The sequence below is a fragment of the Peromyscus eremicus genome, chromosome 8a, assembly GCF_949786415.1.
Source record: "Peromyscus eremicus chromosome 8a, PerEre_H2_v1, whole genome shotgun sequence".
NCBI classification, from domain to species: Eukaryota; Metazoa; Chordata; class Mammalia; order Rodentia; family Cricetidae; genus Peromyscus; species Peromyscus eremicus.
In genome coordinates this window covers 68,333,442-68,355,112 of record NC_081423.1, presented here as the reverse complement: position 1 = coordinate 68,355,112, position 21,671 = coordinate 68,333,442, and the positions used below count along the sequence as shown (strand labels likewise).

Sequence of the window (21,671 nt, the reverse complement as noted above, 5' to 3'; positions counted from 1 at the left end):
TTCTTAGATTGCAAAGAATAATGCTAGTTAAATGCCAGTGAACTATTTTTACTCTTTTTCTATGAACTGTACAATTTTCTGAGGCAGATGGTGGCAGTGGTGAACACTTTCATCAATATTGCCATCATCCGATAATGCTCCTAGTATATTTTCTCAGAGTCTGTTTACTCAAAATTGTATGGAATGACATGACTGATAAGCAATAAAGTCTGAATCATGAAAGTGGGGAAAAAAAAACTAGTTTTGGGCTGGAGAGAGGGCTCAGAGGTTAAGGGCACTGGCTGCTGCTCTACCAGAGGTCCTGAGTTCAATTCCCAGCAACCACATGGTGGCTCACAACCATCTGTAATGAGATCTGGTGCCCTCTTCTGGCCTGCAGGCACACGTGCAAGCAGAACACTGTATACATTTAAAAACAAAACAAAACAAAAAAACCTAGTTTCCTTTCCAGTGACTTTTATAGTGTTGTCTCACCAAAAGGTTATAATAGGAGTTTATTTGCTGTTTCCTTAAACTACTTGCTGATGAGATGGCTCAGCTTGATTTCTGAAATTCTCATAAAGATAAAAGGAGAAGACTGGCTCTATTAAATTGTCCTGTGGCCTCCACACACACCATATGCTCCCTACCCCCATGCACACATACCAATAATTACAATAATAAGATTAAAAATAAAAGACCTAGGGGTTGGAGAAATAGCTCAGTTGGTAAAGTTCTTGCTGCATAGCATGAGGACCTGAGTCCAGATACCCATCATCCATGTAAAAGTCAGATTTGGTGGTACATGCCTGTAATCCTGGTACTGGGGAGGTAGAGACAGGAGGATCCCTGGAACTCACTGTCCAGCTGTCTTGCTAAATAAATAAGATCCAAATTCATTTAGAAACCACATCTCAAAACATAAGATTGAGGAGGCTAATGAGATGACTCATTTGGTAAAGTACCTGCTGCACATGCATGGAGACCTGAGTTTGGATCCCTGGCACCCACATAACAGGCAGGTGCTATGGTGTACATCTGTAATTCTGGTGTTAGCAGGAGAGGGTAGAGACAAGTGGATTCCCAGGAACTCACTTAGCTCCCAGGCTAGCCAGAAGACTTAGCTCCAGGTTAAATGAGAGGCCTTGTCTCACAAAATAAGATGGAGAGGAATATAGGAAGACAGGCATTTGACCTCAGCCTCTAGCCTCCACACAGTCACACATGGACATAAGCACCTATGTGCACAGGTGCACGCACACCCATACACACACTTTAAAATTTGTTTGGTAGAACCAGGTGGTGGTGGCGCACGCCTTTAATACCAGCACTCAGGAGGCAGAGGCAGGCGGATCTCTGTGAGTTCCAGGCTAGCTGGGTTTACAGAGTGAGATCCAGGACAGCCAAGGCTAGATAGAGAAACCCTGTTTCAAAAAACCAAAAAAAAAAAAAAAAAAAAAAAATTGTGTGGTAGTTTCACATATTTATATAATAAACTTTGATCATTTTGGCCACCCCTTCCCCATTCCCATGACTCACCCTTCTCCCTTTAGAACCCTTCTTAACAACTCCGCCGCCTACTTTTATGTCTTTTTTGTGTATGACCCATTGAGTTTAATAGTTTACTTGCCCAACCACTGACTTGAGTGTGAGTGCAAGGTGGAGCAAGGGTAACTTGTCTGTGGGTGCACCACTGAAGAGATGATGCCCTCCCTCAAGAACCTCTAATTGCTAATAGTCTCTCTGGAGACTCTCCGTTCCCTACCCATGTGCAGTGCTGCTGAAAGGCTTAGTCTTGTGCAGGTCTTGTGCAGAGAGCCACAGCTGCTGGGAGTTCATGAATGCAATGGCTATGCTATGTCCTGAGACATCTTTTGGCTGCACATCTCCCTGATCTTGGCTCTCATACTCTTTCCATTCTCTCCTCCACAGTATCCACTGATAGCTGTCCCTTTTTGGGCCAGACACTCCACCGTCCTTTTTTCTCAGCACTTGGGCCAGTTATGAGTTTCTGAATTAACTGCTGCCTACTGCAGTTAGTAGTTTCTCTGATGAAGGCTGGGCACAGCACTAGTCTGTGGTTATAAACATGAGTATTTGGTCACATCAAGGTAAGAACTTTCCAGAAGAGTAGTCAGTGTACTTAACCCTAAGTACATATTGTCAAGACTATGTTTTTTTGCTATATATATGAAATAAAAACTCAACAAATGGTTATTATTTCTTAAATTTATTTATTGAATGTTTAAGTGGTGTCATTGGTTATCCTAAATAGGATATTACTGTGAACAAAACAAACTGAAAACCTTGGCCTTGAGCATATTTCTAATTGGGAGAAACAAAGATAAACAAAAATAGGTAAGCAGATTATATCAGATGTTGATAAGCAGTGGAGGAGAGTCTTTGAATGTAGTTCAGTTTAGATGGTTTGAGGGTCTGAAGGTGTCTGAAATTAAGCCATGCTAATATCTTGGAGAACAATGTTGCAAAAATCTTGAAGCAAAGCTGTAAAAGAATTCTATTTATATTTTTATTTTCCCATATTTTGAGCACTGTCTGTCTTGGGCTTGTTAATCTGTTGTAGTTCAGTGCTTTCTGATGGCGTGTATTGAGTATTTGCCACTCTCTTTAGTGGAGAAGAGAACTGTTCTTTTGTGTTGTGGAGCTTCTCAGGTTTTTCTCAACTTAATGTAGAGTGAATCTGCAGGCTAAATCTTGTTTTGCTCGTTTACTGCAGTAATTTACCTTTCACTTAGAACCAAAGTTCTTACAGTAGTCTATGTAATATAATTCCTGGAAATTTCTGCCTTTCCCTCTACTGTCTTTTCCCTTTCTTAACTCCATTTCAGTCACTCTGCCTTCATTCTCTTCTTGAAATTTGCCAGGCATACTCTTTTGAAGCTTTCATGCTGACTGTTCCTGTCTAGACTCTTTGTCCTTGGTTTTTCCCTTTGCCTCCTTCAGGTCTTGGCTTATATCACTCTCCCAGTGCAGCCTTCCATAATTAGTCTTTATTTTTTCCTTCATATAATATCTCACTATATAGCCCAGACTAGCCTCCAATTTTTACTATATAGTCCAGGCTGGCCATAAATTTGTCATACTCCACCTTAGCCTCTCAAGGGTTGGGATTACAAGTTGCACTACCATGTCTTACTTATAACTGCTGTATTTAATGCCATGATATGCTTCTATAGGACCATGGTTTACCTCTTCAGTTATTCATTTCTTTAATAATATTCTTTCTTCATTTTTTAATTTTTATTTTATGTGTTTGGGTATTTTGTGTTCATTTCTATCTGTGCACCACTTATGTTCCTGGTTCCTGTGGAGGCCAAAAGAGGACGTCATATCTCCTGGAACTAGAGTTACAGTCATAGGACACCACGTAGGTGCTTAGAATTAAACCCAAGTCCTCTGGAAAAACAGCAAATGCTCTTAACCATGGGGCCATCTCTCCATTCTGTTACTCTATTTGTAGTCTTTCCCCACCCCCACTCCTCAGACAGGGTTTCTCTATGTAACTACCCTGTCTGTCTGGAACTGGATCTGTAGACCCGGCTGGCCTGGAACTTAGAGATCCGCCTGCCTCTGCCTCCCAGCTACTGGGATTAAAGGTGTTCACTACCGTCTGGCTGTCATTTCTTTTTCTTTTTTTTAAAGATTTATTTATTTATTATGTATACAGCATGAGAGCACCAGATCTCATTACAGATGTTGTGAGCCACCACGTGGTTGCTGGGAATTGAACTCAGGACCTCTGGAAGAGCAGTCAGTGCTCTAACCTCTAAGCCATTTCTCCAGCCCCCCTTACTGTCATTTCTTTATTAGACTCAGTTCACCTGGTGTAGAGATGCATATCTTTAAAGCAGCAGTGGGTTAGGAGAGGCAGATCTCTATGAGTTCCAGGCAAGTGTGGTCTACAGACCGAGTTCCAGGACAACCAGGGCTACAAAGTAAAACCCCATCTCAACAAACAAACAAAAAACCCACTGGAATATGGGGCTGAGGAGTTGTAAAGTGTTTACTGTGTAAACATGAGGAGCTGAGTTGGTCTCCAGACCCACATAAAAAGACTGGGTGCATGCATAAATACACACGCACACACCAACAGTTAAAGAAAGAAGAGACTATAAATTTGAAAGAGAGTGAGGTACATGGGAAAGTTTGAAGAGAGAAAAGGGAAGAAGAAAATGATGTAATTATATTATAATCTAAATAAATGAAAAATTATTTAAAGACTCAACATGGTAGTGTGTACCTATAATCTCGGTGCTAGGGAGGCTGAGATAGGATGATTCCTGATGTTCTCTGCCCAGCTAGTCTAGCCAAATTGACAATCTCCAGGTTCAGTGAACAATTCTGTCTCAAAAAAGAGATGGAGAATAGTTGAGGTAGATACCCAGCATCAACCTCTGGCCCCCACACACTTGCACCACACAAACACATATTGTACACACATAAGTCTCACTTATACCTTGCATATATTAGATGGTTGTTTTATTGTTGTTGTTTTATTTTTTTGAGACCAACTCTCCCTCTGTATCTCTGGCTAGTTTGGAATTTACTATGTAGACCAGGCTGGCCTCAGACTCACAGAAATCCACCTGCTTCTGTCTCCTGAGTCCTGGCATTAAAGGTTGTACCACCACACCCAGCTCAAATGTTTATTTATTTGTGTTGATATGCTGTTTTTTAAAAAATTTTTTATATGTCATTGATTTTATGTAAAGGAAGTACGTATTTTGTATATTTGTTTTGTATTTTAGCATGTTTTCAACTCATTTGTTTTGGGGGTTATTGAGGGGTTGATTTTGTGCTTCCTTTTCTTCTTAAAAAGTTTTGTTTATTTATTTATTTGTTTATTTATTTATTTGTGGTGGGTGGGACATGTGCCACAGTTGGTTGTGTACAAGTCAGAGAATAATTTGCAGGAGTCAGTTCTTTTCCTTCTACCATGTTGGTCATCAAACTCAGGTCATCAGGGTCATCAGTAAGGACCTTTCACAGATCCTTAGCTGTTGAATATTAGTGAATAGCTTCCTCTTCTCAGTGGTGAGGACTGAAACTAGAGCATCTCACTTGCTAGGCAAACTATCACTGAGCTACATTCACAGCCTCTTCTATTGAGTTGTGTGGATTTTTTTGTTTGTTTGATGAGTTCAACTTCCATGTAAATAACATTGGTTCTCCTTTCTCTATATTTCATGATTTTTGTTTTATTGAACTAGTGAAAATTTTCTAAACCATGTGGAATGATAATCAAAGGAAGAAGGTTCTACTTCATGATAGGAAGTAGAAAACAGGCCATTACTGTCAGGTATAATAAAGAAAAATAACCACATAAACCAAATAATCATGCTCTTCTTTTAAAGATACTAAAGACATGTAGATGAAAGAAATCTATAAACGAAAGCAAAGCTGAGCTCCACATGAGTGGCCCTTCCTAGGTGATGTGAAGGAATGTAGGATGCCTTTAATCTGAGAGCAGATGCTGAGATTCCAGGTAAGGCTAGTGAAGGATAGTTAGGCTAAGAGGTAGAGAAACCAGACAAACTTGAAAGAAACCTTTTTCAGATTTGAGTTTGAAGAAACCCCAAAGGAAAATACTGTCTTCTCCACCCGTTAGTCTCTCAATTAGAAATGTTAACTGCGGCTGCAGGAAGTCTGAAAACTAAAAAAACATCTTATGGGAGTAAAAAAGATCAGCAGTAAGCCAGGCAGTGATGGCACACACCTTTAATCCCAGCACTTGAGGAGGCAGGACAGCCAGGGCTATACAGAGAAGCCCTGTCTGAAAAAAACAAAACAAAACAACAACAAAAAGATCAGGAGTTGCCCAGGAACTAAGGGGGAGGAAGGGTGAATAGGAAGAACACAGAAGATTCTTAGAGAAATGTGAAATTACTATGTGATACAATAGTAGATGAGAAGTCATTTGTCCAGACCAGTAACACAACACCAAGAATGAACTCTAATGTAAATCATGTAAAGTATGGACTTAGAGTGAAATTGTGTTAGTATATGTTCAGCAATTGTAAGATGGACCACTCTGGTGGGAGGTGTCAAAGACAAAGTTTATGAGAATAAGGGTATGTTGAAATTGCTGCCTTTACTCCATATTGCTGTAAATCCAAAACTTTACTTAAAAAAAAATAAGTCTTATTTATCAAACAGAGAAAGACCTTGCAATCTTATAGTTTTAGGATATCACAATTTTGAAATCTCAAATCTTAAACTCTGTGGTGTCATAACTCCATGATTCTAAAGTTCACATGTTTTGTGTTATTTTTTTTTACACCACAGTTTCTTACAATCTGAAGTTTCAAAGATTTAAAAAGATTTACCAACATTTTCTTAAAGAGGCAAATAGTAAATAATTTGAGGCCTATGGACACTCCCTAGAAATTACTTAATACCACCATTGCAACACATAGTAGTTATCTTAGTTACAGAATCTAGCAGTTTCGCCAGGCGGTGGTGGCACATGCTTTTAATCACAGCACTCGGGAGGCAGAGCCAGGTGGATCTCTGAGTTCACAGGCACCAAAACCACACAGAGAAACCCTGTCTCGAAAAAACAAAAACAAAAAAGAATCTAGCAGTTTCAAGGACACCCTCAACAGAAGCCTCAACCAAATTCCTACCCAAAATAATCTCATAAGGTTGTTGATAGGTTGATAGGATTTCTGTGGCAGTAAGAGCCTGAACATTTTCTGGGCTTTTGTTTGTTTGTTACATACTCTTTTCTATAGATGTTGATTCCAACTAATGTGTTTCCCTTCTCTGTTATTGTTTTTGGTTTTTCGAGACAGGGTTTCTCTGTGTAGCTTTGCGCCTTTCCTGGAACTCACTTGGTAGCCCAGGCTGGCCTCGAACTCACAGAGATCCGCCTGCCTCTGCCTCCCGAGTGCTAGGATTAAAGGCGTGCGCCACCACCGCCCGGCTCTCTGTTATTGTTGAATACTGTGTTCCTTGTATTTTCTGGATTTTTAAGTACAGTTGTGATAGTATATATACTATTGAGATTGGCAGTTTTGTTTTTAGTATTTTGCCTTTTTTACTTCTTGCTCCCTTTTATCTAAATATACTTATTTCCTTTGTTTTGTTTGTAATATTTGTCCTGGTCTTATTGCTATCTCCTATCCCCTTAACCCCAAGAGTTTCTCTTGTAGCCTCAGCTGTCTGGAACTCGGAGATCTGCCTGCCACGACTTCCCGAGTATTGGGATTGGCAGTATGTGCCACCAATTCCAGACTGTTCTTAAAGATCCTTTTCCTTCTTCCCTCCCTCTCTCTTCCAGTGCTAGGGCTATATGACTCAGGGCCTCACATCTGCTAGGCATGTGCTCTAGAACTACATCCCAGCCATGAATTTTTTTTTTTTATTATCAGTAATTTGATTATATCTTGAATTAGTTGGTTAGGTGTTGGCGAAATTAGTTCTCACCAAATTTAGAAATATTTCAGAGCCACATAGGATATTACACACCTGTAATTCTAACATTTGGCCGACTGAGGCACTTAGATCTCTATGAGTTTGAGACCAGCCTTGTCTATATAATGAATTCCAGGCCAGCCTGGGCTACATAGTGAGATCCTGTCTCAAAAGCAAAACAAAAAACACTTGGGAAACATTTTCGATTGTAAATATTTCAAATATTCTGTTGTTTTTGGTTCCTTCACAATTGTGTTTATGTTTGATATTATCTTATAGTCACTTTGGTTCTAATGAGTTCTCTTTGTACTGCCATTTGAATAGTTTCTGTGGCCTTGTGTTCAGATTTACTCATCTTTACTCCTGTCTCCTCCCTAATCTGCTGCTGAGTCCTCTAATGGGTATTTTTTAATCATAAATGTTATTTTTCATCTTTGATAGTTCTAGTTGGTTTATGTTTTTTTTTTTTTTTTGGTTTTTTTTTTTTTTTTTTTTGGTTTTTCGAGACAGGGTTTCTCTGTGTAGCTTTGCGCCTTTCCTGGGACTCACTTGGTAGTCCAGGCTGGCCTTGAACTCACAGAGATCCGCCTGGCTCTGCCTCCCAAGTGCTGGGATTAAAGGCGTGCGCCACCACCGCCCGGCCATTTTTGTTTTTTTTTTTGTTTTTTTTTTTTTGTGGTTTATGTTTTATAGTTGCCTTTTCTTATCTCAGTATATTTCTTTAATTCTGAATTTTTTGTTTTGTTTTGTTTTTTTGAGACAGGATTTCTCTGTGTAGCTCTGGCTGTCCTGGAACTCGGGCCAGCCATGAACTCAGAGATCTGCCTGCCTTTGTCTCCCTAGTGCTGAGATTAAAGGTGTGCGCCACCACTGTTAATTCTGAATATTTATAACTCATAGTTTTCATGCCTTGTTTCTTATTTCTAGGCCTTTTTGTTAATTTTTACCTCAGTTTTGTATCACATCCTCCTACTTTTTTCATGTTTTCTTTTACATTTACATGCGTGCATGCGTGTGTGTGTGTGTGTGTGTGTGTGTGTGTGTGTGTGTGTGTGTAGGTCAGAGGACAGCTTGTAGGACTCATTTCCTCTTTCTACTATGTGGATTCTGGGGTCAAATTCAAATTCAGGTTGTCAGACTTGGTGGTGTTTTCCCCAGTGCTAGACAGTGTGAATGTAGTGTGGCCTCTCCCATCTGGCCCATAGCCTGGGAACTTTTCTGCTTACAGTTCCTAGGTGAGCTTCAGGGAGTTTCACTCTGTAGAACACAAATTAGCTGCCAAAACAATGTGCAGCTGAACAGTTTTTTGGAATTCTTTCTTTGTGTAACTTGTTTCTAATACTTTCTTCTCCAATTTTCACCTACCTCAACCTCCCTGCAGTGGTCTCCATTCCTAACACAGTGAAATAAATCTCTGTATTGAGACTCCCTGTCCTTTGCCACCTTGATAGAGGCACAGGCAGGAGCAGAGCAGTAGAAGTGCTCTCTTGATTGTGATCTCAGGATCGAAGGCCTGCACTGCCTGTTCTCTAGTGTCTACACTGCTTGATTTATAGAGTTATGTAAGCAGTTTCTAGCCATTTAGTGCCAGAGGGCAAGTCTGATGCCAGTTGATATTTCATTATAGCCCTAAAGGGACAATCCCAGAATTGCGTTTTATTTTAGTAAAATAACTTTGAGTACCATATTTAGCTGAGAATAAATACCTATATGCTTAAAAAAATTTATATTAATTGCTTGGGAGGGAAACAGAAACACTTGAAATGTAACCATGCTTGGAGTTTGTGTTCATATTTATCCTTTCATGACTTTGCTGTTTGTTACCTAACACATTGTGTTGACTGTGTGAGTTAAATGTGAGCCCTGCCTGCTGTTGAGGTCGTTACTTTCTAACCAGGAGAGAAGCTATGCGTAAAAAAATTAAATCTAAGATGGAGGTTGAAAATGACTAGAATGGCTTAGTAGTATATGATTTTATATGTTAGATTTTATCAGGTTTTTTTTGTTTTGTTTTTTCGAGACAGGATTTCTCTGTGTAGTTTTGGTGCCTGTCCTGAATCTCGCTCTGTAGACCAGGCTGGCCTCACAGAGATCCACCTGGCTCTGCCTCCAGTGCTGGGATTAAAGGTGTGTACCACCACTGCCGGCTTTATCAGTCTTCTTAATGAGAAATTATAGTTTCTTTTTCTCTGAGTTTTACAATCTCATGCTTTTGTTACTTTGATTTCATTTTCTTACAGTTTTTAAATATGATAAATTTATCTTTTAGTGTATATTTTGGGCATAATTGGTTTTAGTAGTTTAATTGAGAAAATATGCCCTTAAAAGACATATGTCAGGATAAATTAATGGCTCAGAAGGGCATTCCGAGTTTATAATCTGTTTGATTTAATTCTTAGTGGAGGAATCAGACATCATTGATCTGGAGAAACGCTATTGGCTACTGAAGGCTCAATCCCGTACTGGACGTTTTGATTTGGAAACCTTTGGCCCATTGGTTTCACCACCTATTCGCCCTTCTCTGAGTGAAGGTAGGAAATGTGCCTTTAAAAAATAAAAAAAACCACAAACACAACAAATGTTCATTTGGTAAGTAAGTAGACTGAATCCATCTTATTTCAAACCAAAACAAATTTAACTCTGACAAACTATATTCCTGTAGATTTAATAGTTCCTTGCTTAGTAGTATAGTGGTGAGGAGAGAAACTAAGGTTATGATCCTCAGCTTCATATTTACTTGTATGTTCTTCCATGTGTCAGTTAGCTCTCTGTACCTGAATGTCCTTACATACACACTTCATATAACGGAGTGTCAGCAAAGTAGGACCTGCAGAGGGTGTTGGCCACTGCATGGCCAGAATTCCAGGTTTCCTCCTGTGATCCATCCCTTCCTTGGCCACTTGTTTTTCATTCACATAAGATTTCACTGCTGCTCCCTCCCCTGAAAAAGAGAATAGAAGCTTCTAGATAAGAACATCTCTGAAAGCTGGGCAGTGGTGGCGCACGCCTTTGATCCCAGCACTCGGGAGATTAGAGGAATTCGAGGCAAGCCTGGTCTACAAAGTGAGTTTTAGGATAGCCAGAGCTGTTACACAGAGAAACCCTGTTTTGAAAAACAAAACTATATATATATTGTTTTGGATGACGCCATAAGCATTGTATTTGAAATCTGAATACTTGGGTTCTGTTTCTGATTATAAAGTATTTTTAGTTTTCACTTTTTTTTTTTTGAGTTGAGCACCGAACCCAGGGCCTTACTTTACCACTGAGCTAAATCCTCAACCTCCCCCCTTTTTTTAAAGATATATTTGTGTTATATAAGTTTTGCCTGAGTATATATGTATGTGCACCACATGCATGCCTGGGGCTCTCAGAAGTCAGAGGAAGACATGGGATCCCCTGAAACTGAAGTTACAAGTGATTGTAAGCCACCATGTGGGTGCTAGGAAGCAAATCTGGGTCTTCTGTAAGAGCTACAATTGCTCTAAACAGGCAAGCCATCTCTCCAGCCCCATTTTTTGACTTAAGTTTTTGAACTTTTCTTGAAATTACTTAACTTTCTAATTTTAATATTTTTATTTTCTGTGTATGGATGTTTTGTCTGCATGCATATCTGTGCACCATGTACATGCCTGGTGCCCCAGAGGACAAAGAAAGGTGTTAGATCCCCTAGGACTGGAGTTACAGACAGTCCAAGTACTGGGATTATAGGCATGTACCACCATGCCTAGTTCTCTATTGTTCAAACTGAAACACAGAGTAGATAGATTCTTTTTTTTTTTTATTTAATTTAATTTAATTTTTTATTTTTTTATGCCGAATGCTGTTTATTAAAGGAGGGAAGAGGTCTTAAATACAGGCTTACAGCACAATGGGAGAACCCCGGAGGGCAGAAGTTCGCTACAGATGTTTTACAATCTTGCATCTAAGCTGTTAGCACCCATTATGCAGGATACACAGACGAGGGACTTCCCTTAAGCATTCAGGAGGGTGGAACCCGGCAGGGAATTAGCATAGGGAGGATATCAAGATCAAAGTCAGCAAGCAAGGCAACAGTTACCCAAAACGGGGGTCAGGACCCTACAGGTCCCCCTTTTACTAAAAAGTGAGCTTCTGACTTAGGTTGCGTGGGACGTCAGCAGGTCACCTTACCCGTCATGGAGACGCCTGCCCAGGCCACACAGGTGTTCTGTCTTAGGTTGGTGAGCACGCCCCAGGTATTACCCATCTCTGAATACTCATTATCATACAGGCCTAATCATGTGTGAGCTGCCGAGTTAACTGCTGCCAAAGATCTCAAAGTGGCACTGGGCTTGCAGTCTGTGTGTTCGACACCTAAAAGACCAACAGAGGTCCTATCCCACCCATAGCCAGTAGGCTAAAGGCAACTGAGCGATTCCCTTTCTTAACGAGCCTTACTGCAAATTGGAGTCCTTGTAAGATGGTATCCCAAAAGCAAATGGAACTTGAGTTTATAAATTTATAATTTTCAAAGCCAATCGAAATGTATATAACTATTGAAATAAATTTATCATGCCCAATAGAATGAAAGATTAACTGTGGTAGCTACTTTTGCTGCCAGGGTCTCCACTGTGCTAGCTGTAGTAAGCGATTATGAAATGGTAATCCCAGAAAAAGTAGCAGCGGTGTCCGCCACTGCTATAACAGCAACAACAGCAGCAGCAATGTCAAATTCTCTTCTGGAGCGTGTGGACATCCACTGGCATGGATACAACTCCAGGAACACGAACTGCCAAGGCCCATTTTTCTTGATCCCAGCATGACTTAGGCTGGCAGCTCTTCTGGAGAATCCAAAAGCATGACTACAGTTCCTAGGCTTACGTTAATGCTTGCCAAAGCTGGCCATATTGGGCTTTCAATTCCCATTGGCATCAGAAGGGGAGAGTTTTTCATTAAGGCCCAATAGGTCTCTGTCATGTTGGGTTTCAGCAGCAGTCACAGGGCGCACACAGCGCTCAGGAATCCAAAGAGGAACCTCATTGTCCTGAGGAAAGACATAAACAGAACACTACGTCTACACCAACACCAGATCGGGGTCTCCTCCAAGTGCTAGTAGAAAGATGCTTCCATCGCCCCAGAGGGTGATTTGCAACAGGAGACCTCCAGTGCTTATCTGCAGTGGATACTCCAGCAGAATCCACCGATAAAAAATTTAAAATATATAAAACAAGGGGAAGAATAGAATGTGGAGAGGAATGATGAGTCCCCAGTTCCCCCTTTTTTGACTCCAGCAAAATATGTTTGTTTGGCTCCTTTTTAAACAGTTCAAATTTTTCTTTTATTTTTCATTTTTTTCACTTTTTCAAATTAATCAATTTATCCACCTTTCTATTACCAGCTTGATACAGTATATATTCCCATCTTAATTGTGAAAGGTTTCATTGAGGCTTGCTCAGTAATTGAGTAAAACCAAAACTTATTATAAGCCACAGTTGTCCTAGGGTCCCCCATGCTATATATATAGTCCCCATGGTTCTGTGGGTTGTAGTCTGATTGTTCTTTATTTTATATCTAGAATCCACCTATGAGTGAGTACATACCATGTTTGTCCTTCTGGGTTTGGGTTACCTCACTCAGGATGATTTTTTTTCTAGTTCCATCCATTTGCCTGCAAATTTCATGCTTTCATTGTTTTTCTCTGTTGAGCAGTACTCCATTGTATATATATACCACATTTTCTTAATCCATTCTTCAGTTGACGGGCATCTTGGTTGTTTCCAGGTTCTGGCTATTACAAATAGTGCTGCTATGGACATAGTTGAGCATTTTTCTTTGTGGTATGAATCAGCGTTCCTTGGGTATATGCCCAAGAGTGGTATGGCTGGGTCTTGAGGTAGTTCGATTCCCAATTTTCTGAGAAACCGCCATACTGATTTCCACAGTGGTTGTACAAGTTTGTGTTCCCACCAACAGTGGAGAAGTGTTCCCTTTGCTCCACATCCTCTCCAACATTGACTGTCATTAGTGTTTTTGATCATAGCCATTCTGACAGGTGTAAGATGGTATCTCAGAGTCGTTTTGATTTGCATTTCTCTGATGATTAAGGATGTTGAGCATTTCTTTAAATGTCTTTCAGCCATTTGTGATTCTTGTTTTGTGAATTCTCTGTTTAGCTCTTTAGCCCATTTTTTAATTGGATTGTTTAGTATTTTGATGTCTGGTTTCTTGAGTTCTTTATATACTGTGGAGATCAATCCTCTATCAGATGTGGGGTTGGTGAAGATCTTTTCCCATTCTGTAGGCTGTGGGGTTTTTTTTGTTGTTATTGTTGGTTTTTTTTTGTTTGTTTTTTTTGTTTGTTTGTTTGTTTTTGTCTTATTGACCATGTCTTTTGCCCTGCAAAAGCTCAGTTTCAAGAGGTCCCATTTATTAATTGTTGTGCTCAGGGTCTGTGCTGTTGGTGTTATATTTAGGAAGTGGTCTCCGGTGCCAATGCGTTCAAGAGTACTTCCTATTTTCTCTTCTATTAAGTTCAGTGTAACTGGATTTATGTTGAGGTCTTTGATCCAATTGGACTTGAGTTTTGTGCATGGTGATAGATATGGATCTATTTGTAATCTTTTACATATTGACATCCAGGTATGCCAGCACCTTTTGTTGAAGATACTTTCTTTTTTTCCATTGTATAGTTTTGGCTTCTTTGTCAAAAATCAGGTGATATGTGCATGGATTAATGTCAGGGTCTTCAATTCGATTCCGTTGGTCTGTATGTCGGTTTTTATACCTTTACCAAGCTGTTTTTGTTACTATAGCTCTATAGTAGAGCTGGAGGTCAGGGATGGTGATGCCTCCAGAGGTTGTTTTATCATACAGGATTCTTTTAGCTATCCTGGGTCTTTTGTTTTTCCATATGAAGTTGAGTATTTTTCTTTCCAAGTCTGTGAAGAATTGTGTTGGGATTTTGATGGGGATTGCATTGAATCTGTAGATTGCTTTTGGTAAGATTGCCATTTTTACTATGTTAATCCTACCTATCCATGAGCATGGGAGATCTTTCCATTTTCTGATATCTTCTTCAATTTCTTTCTTTAGAGATTTAAAGTTCTTATCAAAAAGGTCCTTCACTTGTTTAGTTAAGTGTTATCCCAAGGTATTTTATATTATTTGTGGCTATTGTAAAGGGTGATGTTTCTCTGACTTCTTTCTCAGCCCTTTTATCATTTGTGTATAGGAAGGCTACTGATTTTTTTGAGTTGATCTTGTATCCTGCCACTTTACTGAAGGAGTTTATATCAGCTGTAGGAGTGCCCTGGTAGAATTTTTGGGGTCACTTACTATCATATCATCTGCAAATAGTGAAAGTTAGACTTCTTCCTTTACAATTTGTATCCCTTTGATCTCCTTTTGTTGTCTTATTGCTCTGGCTAGAACTTCTAGTACTATATTGAATAAATATGGGGAGAGTGGACAGCCTTGTCCTGTTCCTGATTTTAGTGGTAGTGCTTTGAGTTTCTCTCCATTTAATTTGATGTTGGCTATTGCTTGCTGTAAATTGCCTTTATTATGTTTAGGAATGTTCCTTGTATTCCTGATCTTTCTAAGACCTTTATCATGAAGGGGTGTTGGATTTTGTCAAAGGCTTTTTCAGCATCTAATGAGATGATCATGTGGTTTTTTTCTTTCAGTTTGTTTATATGGTGTATTACATTGACAGATTTTCATATGTTGAACCATCCTTGCATCCCTGGGATGAATCCTACTTGGTCGTGATGGATAATTTTTTTGATGTATTCTTGGATTCGGTTTGCCAATATTTTGTTGAGTATTTTTGCATCAATGTTCATGAGGGAGATTGGTCTGTAATTATCTTTCTTTGTTGCATCTTTGTGTGGTTTGGGTATCAGGGTAATTGTAGCCTCATAAAAAGAGTTTGGTAGTGTTCCTTCTGTTTCTATTGTGTGAAACAATTTGAAGAGTATTGGTATTAGTTCTTCTTTGAAAGTCTGGTAGAATTTTGCACTGAAACCATCTGGTCCTGGGCTTTTTTTGGTTGGGAGACTTTTGATGACTGTTTCTATTTCTTTAGGTGTTATTGGTCTACTTAAATGGTTTATCTGGTCTTGATTTAATTTTGGTATGTGATATCTATCCAGAAAATTGTCCATTTCTTCCAGATTTTCCATTTTTGTGGAGTACAGGTATGATCTGATGATTCTCTGGATTTCCTCATTGTCTGTTATATCTCCCTTTTCATTTCTGATTTTGTTAATTTGGGTGCTCTCTCTTTGCCTTTTGGTTAATTTGGCTAGGGGTTTGTCTATCTTGTTGATTTTTTTCAAAGAACCAACTCTTTGTTTCATTAATTTTTTTTGTATTGTTCTCTTGGTTTCTATTTCATTGATTTCAGCCCTCAATTTAATTATTTCCTGGCGTCTATTTCTCCTGGGTGAGTTTGTTTCTTTTTGTTCTAGAGCTTTCAGTTGTGCTGTTAATTCATTGGTATGGGATTGCTCCATCTTCTTTATGTGTGCATTTAGAGCTATGAATTTTCCTCTTAGCACTGCTTTCATAGTGTACCATATGTTTGGGTATGTTGTACTTTCATTTTCATTGAATTCTAGGAAATCTTTAATTTCTTTCTTTATTTCTTCCTTGACCCAGTGATGTTTCAGGTGGGCATTATTCAGCTTCCATGAGATTGTAGGCTTTCTATAATTTTTGTTGTTGTTGAAGTCTAACTTTAAGGCATGGTGGTCCGATAAGATACAGGAGGTTATTCCAATTTTTTTGTATCTGTTGAGATTTGTTTTGTGACCAAGCATGTGGTCAGTTTTTGAGAAGGTTCCATGGGGTGCTGAGAAGAAGGTATATTCTTTTGTGTTAGGATGGAATGTTCTGTAGATATCTATTAAGTCCATTTGAGTCATAACATCTGTTAGGTCCTTTATTTCTTTGTTAAGTTTCAGTCTGGTAGATCTGTCTTTTGGTGAGAGTGGTGTGTTGAAATCTCCCACTACTAATGTATGGGTTTGATGTGCATTTTAAGCTTTAGTAATGTTTCTTTTATGAATGTGGGTGCTTTTGTATTTGGGGCATAAATGTTCAGAATGGAGACTTCATCTTGGTGTATTTTTCCTGTGATAAATATGTAATGTCCATCCTGATCTCTTTTGATTGATTTTAGTTTGAAGTCTATTTTATTAGATATTAGAATAGCTACACCAGCTTGTTTCTTTTTCTTTTTTTTTTTTTTTTTTTTTTTTTGGTTTTTCGAGACAGGGTTTCTCTGTGTAGCTTTGCGCCTTTCCTGGAACTCACTTGGTAGTCCAGGCTGGCCTCGAACTCACAGAGATTCGCCTGGCTCTGCCTCCCGAGTGCTGGGATTAAAGGCGTGTGCCACCACCGCCCAGCTTACCAGCTTGTTTCTTAGGTCCATTTGCTTGGAAAGCCTTTTCCCAGCCCTTTACTCTGAGGTAGTGTCTGTCTTTGAAGTTAAGGTGTGTTTCTTGTATGCAGCAGATGGATGGATCCTGTTTTCTTATCCATTCTGTTAGTCTGTGTCTTTTTATAGGTGAGTTGAGACCATTGATATTGATGGATATTAATGACCAGTGATTGTTAATTCCTGTTATTTTTTGTGGTTGTGTTGTGTTGTCCTTCTTTGGTGTTTGTTGGTGTGGAATTATCTATTGCCTGAGTTTTCGTGGGTGTGTTTAGCTTCTTTGGGTTGGATTTTCCCTTCTAGTGCTTTCTGTAGGGCTGGGTTTTTGGACAGGTATTGACTAAATCTGGTTTTATCATGGAATATTTTGTTTACTCTGCTTATGGTGATTGAGAGTTTTGCTGGGTATAATAGTCTGGGTTGGCATCTGTGGTCTCTTAGTGTCTGCATAACATTTGTCCAGGACCTTCTAGCTTTCATAGTCTCTTGAGAAGTCTGGTGTTATTCTGATGGGTTTGCCTTTATATGTTACTTGGTCTTTTTCCTTTGCGGCTCTTAATATTTTTTCTTTGTTCTGTGTGTTTAGTGTTTTGATTATTATGTGGCAAGGGGACTTTTTTTTTTTTTTGGATCCAGCCTATTTGGTGTTCTGTAAGCTTCTTGTATCTTCATAGGTATTTCTTTCTTTAGGTTAGGAAAGTTTTCTTCTATGATTTTGTTGAATATATTTTCTGTGCCTTTGAATTGGTATTCTTCTCCTTCTTCTATCCCTATTATTCTTAGGTTTGGTCTTTTCATGGAGTCCCAAATTTCTTGGATGTTTTGTGTTACAACTTTTTTGTCTTTAGTGTTTTCTTTGACTGACGAATCTATTTTCTCTATTGTGTCTTCAGTGTCAGAGATTCTCTGTTCCATCTCTTGCTTTCAGTTGGTTATGCTTGTTTCTGTAGTTCCTGTTCGTTTAGTCAGGATTTCTATTTCCAGCATTCCCTCAGTTTGTGTTTTCTTTATTGTCTCAATTTCATTTTTCAGATCTTAGAATGTTTCTTTCATCTGTTTAATTACTTTTTCTTGGCTTTCTTTGATTTCTTCCAATTTTTTGTTTGTTTTTTCTTCTATTTCTTTAAGGGAATTTTTTATTTCCTCTTTACAGGAGTTTTTCATTTCCTCTTTAAGGGAATTTTTTATTTCCTCTTTAAGGGAATTTTTTATTTCTTCTTTAAGGTCCTCTGTCATCTTCTTAAAGTCATTTTTAGGATTGATTTCTTCTGTTTCTTCTGTCTTAGTATGTTCATGTCTTGCAGATGTAGAACCACTAGGTTCTGATGTTGTCATATAGGTCTTTATGTTGTTGCCTGTATTTTTGCACTGGCGTCTACTCATCTCTCAGGCAGTGTCTGTGTCTGAAGGTGCCTCTCTTGTTCTAAATTTTAGTCTTGGTACACTAGGAGTTCTTGGTTAAATTGGTGCTGTTGGGCTCTGTTTCTTCGGGAGCAGCTTAGTCAAATTAGGGTTCTGTCTCTGGGAGCAGTTGTTCCCAGTTGGTGCAAGTTATGCTTATGGTTTCAGTGGTTGTTAGGTTCGTAGGGTTAGTTTTTTTGTTTTTTGGGTTTTTTTGTTTTGTTTTGTTTTTGTTTTGTTTTGTTTTTTTTGGTGGGGGAGCAGGGCAAGGTAGCTGTCTGGTCTCTGGGACTCCGATGGGTATGGCCTAGGGGCTAGGGACCTGATCTGTCGGTCTGGAGATGGGAGCTTACCTGTTCTCAGTCAGTGAAGTATATACTTAGGATTCTGGTGATCTGGTTCAGTGGCTGGGCGGTGCCGCCTTCTGTGTTCTCAGGTCACGTTTTGCTCATTCGTCAACTCCTCAGTTGATGTTGTTTCCTCAGACTTCAAACTGTAGGGTTCTGAATCCTCTTCCGGATGGATTTCAGCTGAGCAGGGTAGTCTCACTAACACCTCCAAGTTGTTGGGTTTCACAGTTGTTGGGTTTCACAGGATCAGCAGCTGGGCCCTGGGTTGGCCTCAGACAGTGTTCAGATCCGTTCTGGTTCCGTCCCACGGAGACGACTCCTTCCCAGGTGTTGGGATTAAAGGCGTTCCTGTCCAAGCTCTTGATTAAAAGCTTGTTTTCACTAACTTTTCAGCGGGTAATGCTCAGTTTCTGGTCTTTATTGCAATTGTGTCTTGGCCGCCACCCGCCGCTGCGCCTGCCTGCCTCTTAGATTCTTGAAGCATATGATCTACATTGTTTTCAACTACCTAGGATATTTCAGAAGTGCTCCTTAGCGGAACTAGAGCACATAGTACTCTGGGTTTCCCCTCCCTCCCTCCCTCCCTCCCTCCCTCCCTCCCTTCCTTCCTTCCTTCCTTCCTTCCTCACTTCCTTCCTCCCTCCCTCCTTCCCTCCCTCCCTCTCTCTCTCTCTGCTTTGCTTGCTTTCTTTTTAACATTTTGTGTATGTGTATGAGAGAGAGAGAGCGCTAGAGATGTTTACATTTGAGCACATGCACACACATGCCATGGCACGCATACAGAGCTTAGAGGACAGCTTTTGAGAGCTAGTTCTCTCCTTACACCATGAGTTTTTCAGGGGATCTAACTCAGTCATCAGGCCACAAGCACCTTTGTCCCCTGTACCTGGGCTTCTACCTGTTCAACAGTGTAATTCTGTTCTTCCCTTTGAGGAAATAGATGATTGGTGTGGAGGATTGTTGGAAGTTCCTGGGGAGGGTAGAAGCAGGGGAAGGTTGAGAGTGGATATGATTGAGATGCTTTGTTCACATGTATGAAATTGTCAAAAAGTAAACTAAAATTAAATTTTATTTAAAAAAGAGAATTGGGAAGTTTACACATAATTTTATTTGAAATTGTACATAGTTTATTAAGAAATGAAAAATCACAGGGTGAAATTTTAAGTTCCTGCCCTCTTCTGAAATTTAAAATATATGTGTGAAAGATTTTTACAAAGAAGGTACTGTAGTCATTTCTTATAGTGATATATTCCCTTTTCCAGGAAAAACTTTACAAAAGTTTATTGATGATGTAATGATATATTTGAATATTCATTTAATAAGCAGTTCAACTTTTCTCCTGTCTTTTGAAGGGCAGTTGTTATAATTTCTGACCTTTCTTGATTCTTTTTGTTTGTTTGTTTGTTTGAGACAGAGTTTCTCTGGTTGTTCCTTGGCTATCCTGGAATTCAGAGATTCAACTGTCTCTGCCTCCCAAGTGCTGGGATTAAAGGCATATGCCACCACCACCTAGTTCCCAGCTTGATTCTTAATATGCATTTGTTACCTTTGAAAAATATAGGCATCTTTAAACTACTAGATAATTTGTACTAGAGAAGTAAAAACAGACATAAGCAAAGGAATGTAGTAAAAAAGTGTAGTAAAAAAGGAGTGTAGTATATTCTACTGGCGTATGGATTTCAGTTGTAATTATACTAAAGGAAAGAAGGAAATAGTTCCTTGGAAAATTGCAAGCTTTTTTTTTTTTTAAATATAGTCACTTTATGTAAAAGACATTCCTAACTTCATAAACATATCAGTGTTGCATTAGGAAGTTTCTTGACTGCGGTTTATGGTGTCTTTTTTTTTATTTATAGGTTTATTTAATGCTTTTGATGAAAATCGTGACAATCACATAGACTTCAAGGAGATATCCTGTGGGTTATCAGCCTGCTGCAGGGGCCCCCTAGCTGAAAGACAAAAATGTAAGTGTGATAAATATTATCTGCAAAGTGTCACATTATGTAAAAACAGAATTCAATGAATCATCATTTGTGGATTAAGGATTGAGTTTCTTAACTATCATGTTGGCAAATAGTAATCTCATAATTGGTGATTTAGTGAATTCATTCTGAGGAAGCAACAACGTATTCTTTAGTACTTACTAGGATATAGTTTGGGATATTTTCTGTTATTAATAGGATTGGTTGTCCTGGAAAATCTGAAATTCATAATTAATAAATTATAAATGGGAAAATTTTTTTTTGAAACAGGGTCTTAGGTTGGACTGACCTGCCACTCTTGACCTTCCTTTCTCAGCCTCTTGAATGCTTAGAATTGCAGGTGTGAGCCACCATGCTTAAGGAAAATTTTAAATATTAGGAAATATTTTGTTAGTCTATAGAGTATTTTGTGTCTTAGATAATTTGAAGCATAACTCATTCTGTTACTTATATACATTAATATTCTATTCACAAGAGGAAATTTGTAGTTGGACATATTTTATTAAATACTAAAATGATATTTTCCATCCAAATGGTCTTAAAGCATAATATCACATTAATAAATCTTTTTTGTTTGTTTGTTTGTTTGTTTGTTTTCGGGACAGGGTTTCTTTGTAGTTTTGGAGCCTGTCCTGGAACTTGCTCTGTAGGCCAGGCTGACCTCAAACTCACAGGGATCCTACTGTCTCTGCCTCCCGAGTGCTGGGATTAAAGGCGTGCGCCACCACTGCCCGGCATGAAAGGATATTTTTGATCTTACACATTCAAGTTTCTTCGTTATTCATTATTCTAATTGGTTTTATGACAGATGACTTCTTTTCTACTAAAATCTGTTTGTTTGTTTGTTTATTTGTTTGTTTATTTGGTTTGTTGAGACAGGATCCTACTCTATGGCTCAGGATAACCTTGAACTCACAGAGATCTACCTGCTCCCTCTCACATGCTGGGATTAAAGGCATACACCAACAACACACTCACCCAACAATTATTTTTCATTGAAATTTAGTGTCTTTAAGAAAAAGTTTAAAGTTTTGGGTCAGTGATGTGGCTTAATGGGTAAGAATGCTTGCCACTAAGTCAAGCAACTAGCATTAGATCTGGGGACCTCTTACATAGTAG

At 39.0% G+C, this 21,671-nt stretch overlaps 1 protein-coding gene across 1 annotated transcript in view; it reads left to right on the top strand.

Moving 5' to 3' along the window:
• The window catches only part of Usp32 (ubiquitin specific peptidase 32), a 160,752-nt gene that overhangs the window by 79,314 nt on the left and 59,767 nt on the right, over positions 1-21,671 (top strand). Inside the window, exons 6-7 of the mRNA XM_059270702.1 lie at positions 9,816-9,947; positions 20,427-20,534. Of these exons, the coding sequence (XP_059126685.1) occupies positions 9,816-9,947; positions 20,427-20,534 (240 nt within the window). The remainder of the gene's footprint in view (positions 1-9,815; positions 9,948-20,426; positions 20,535-21,671) is intronic.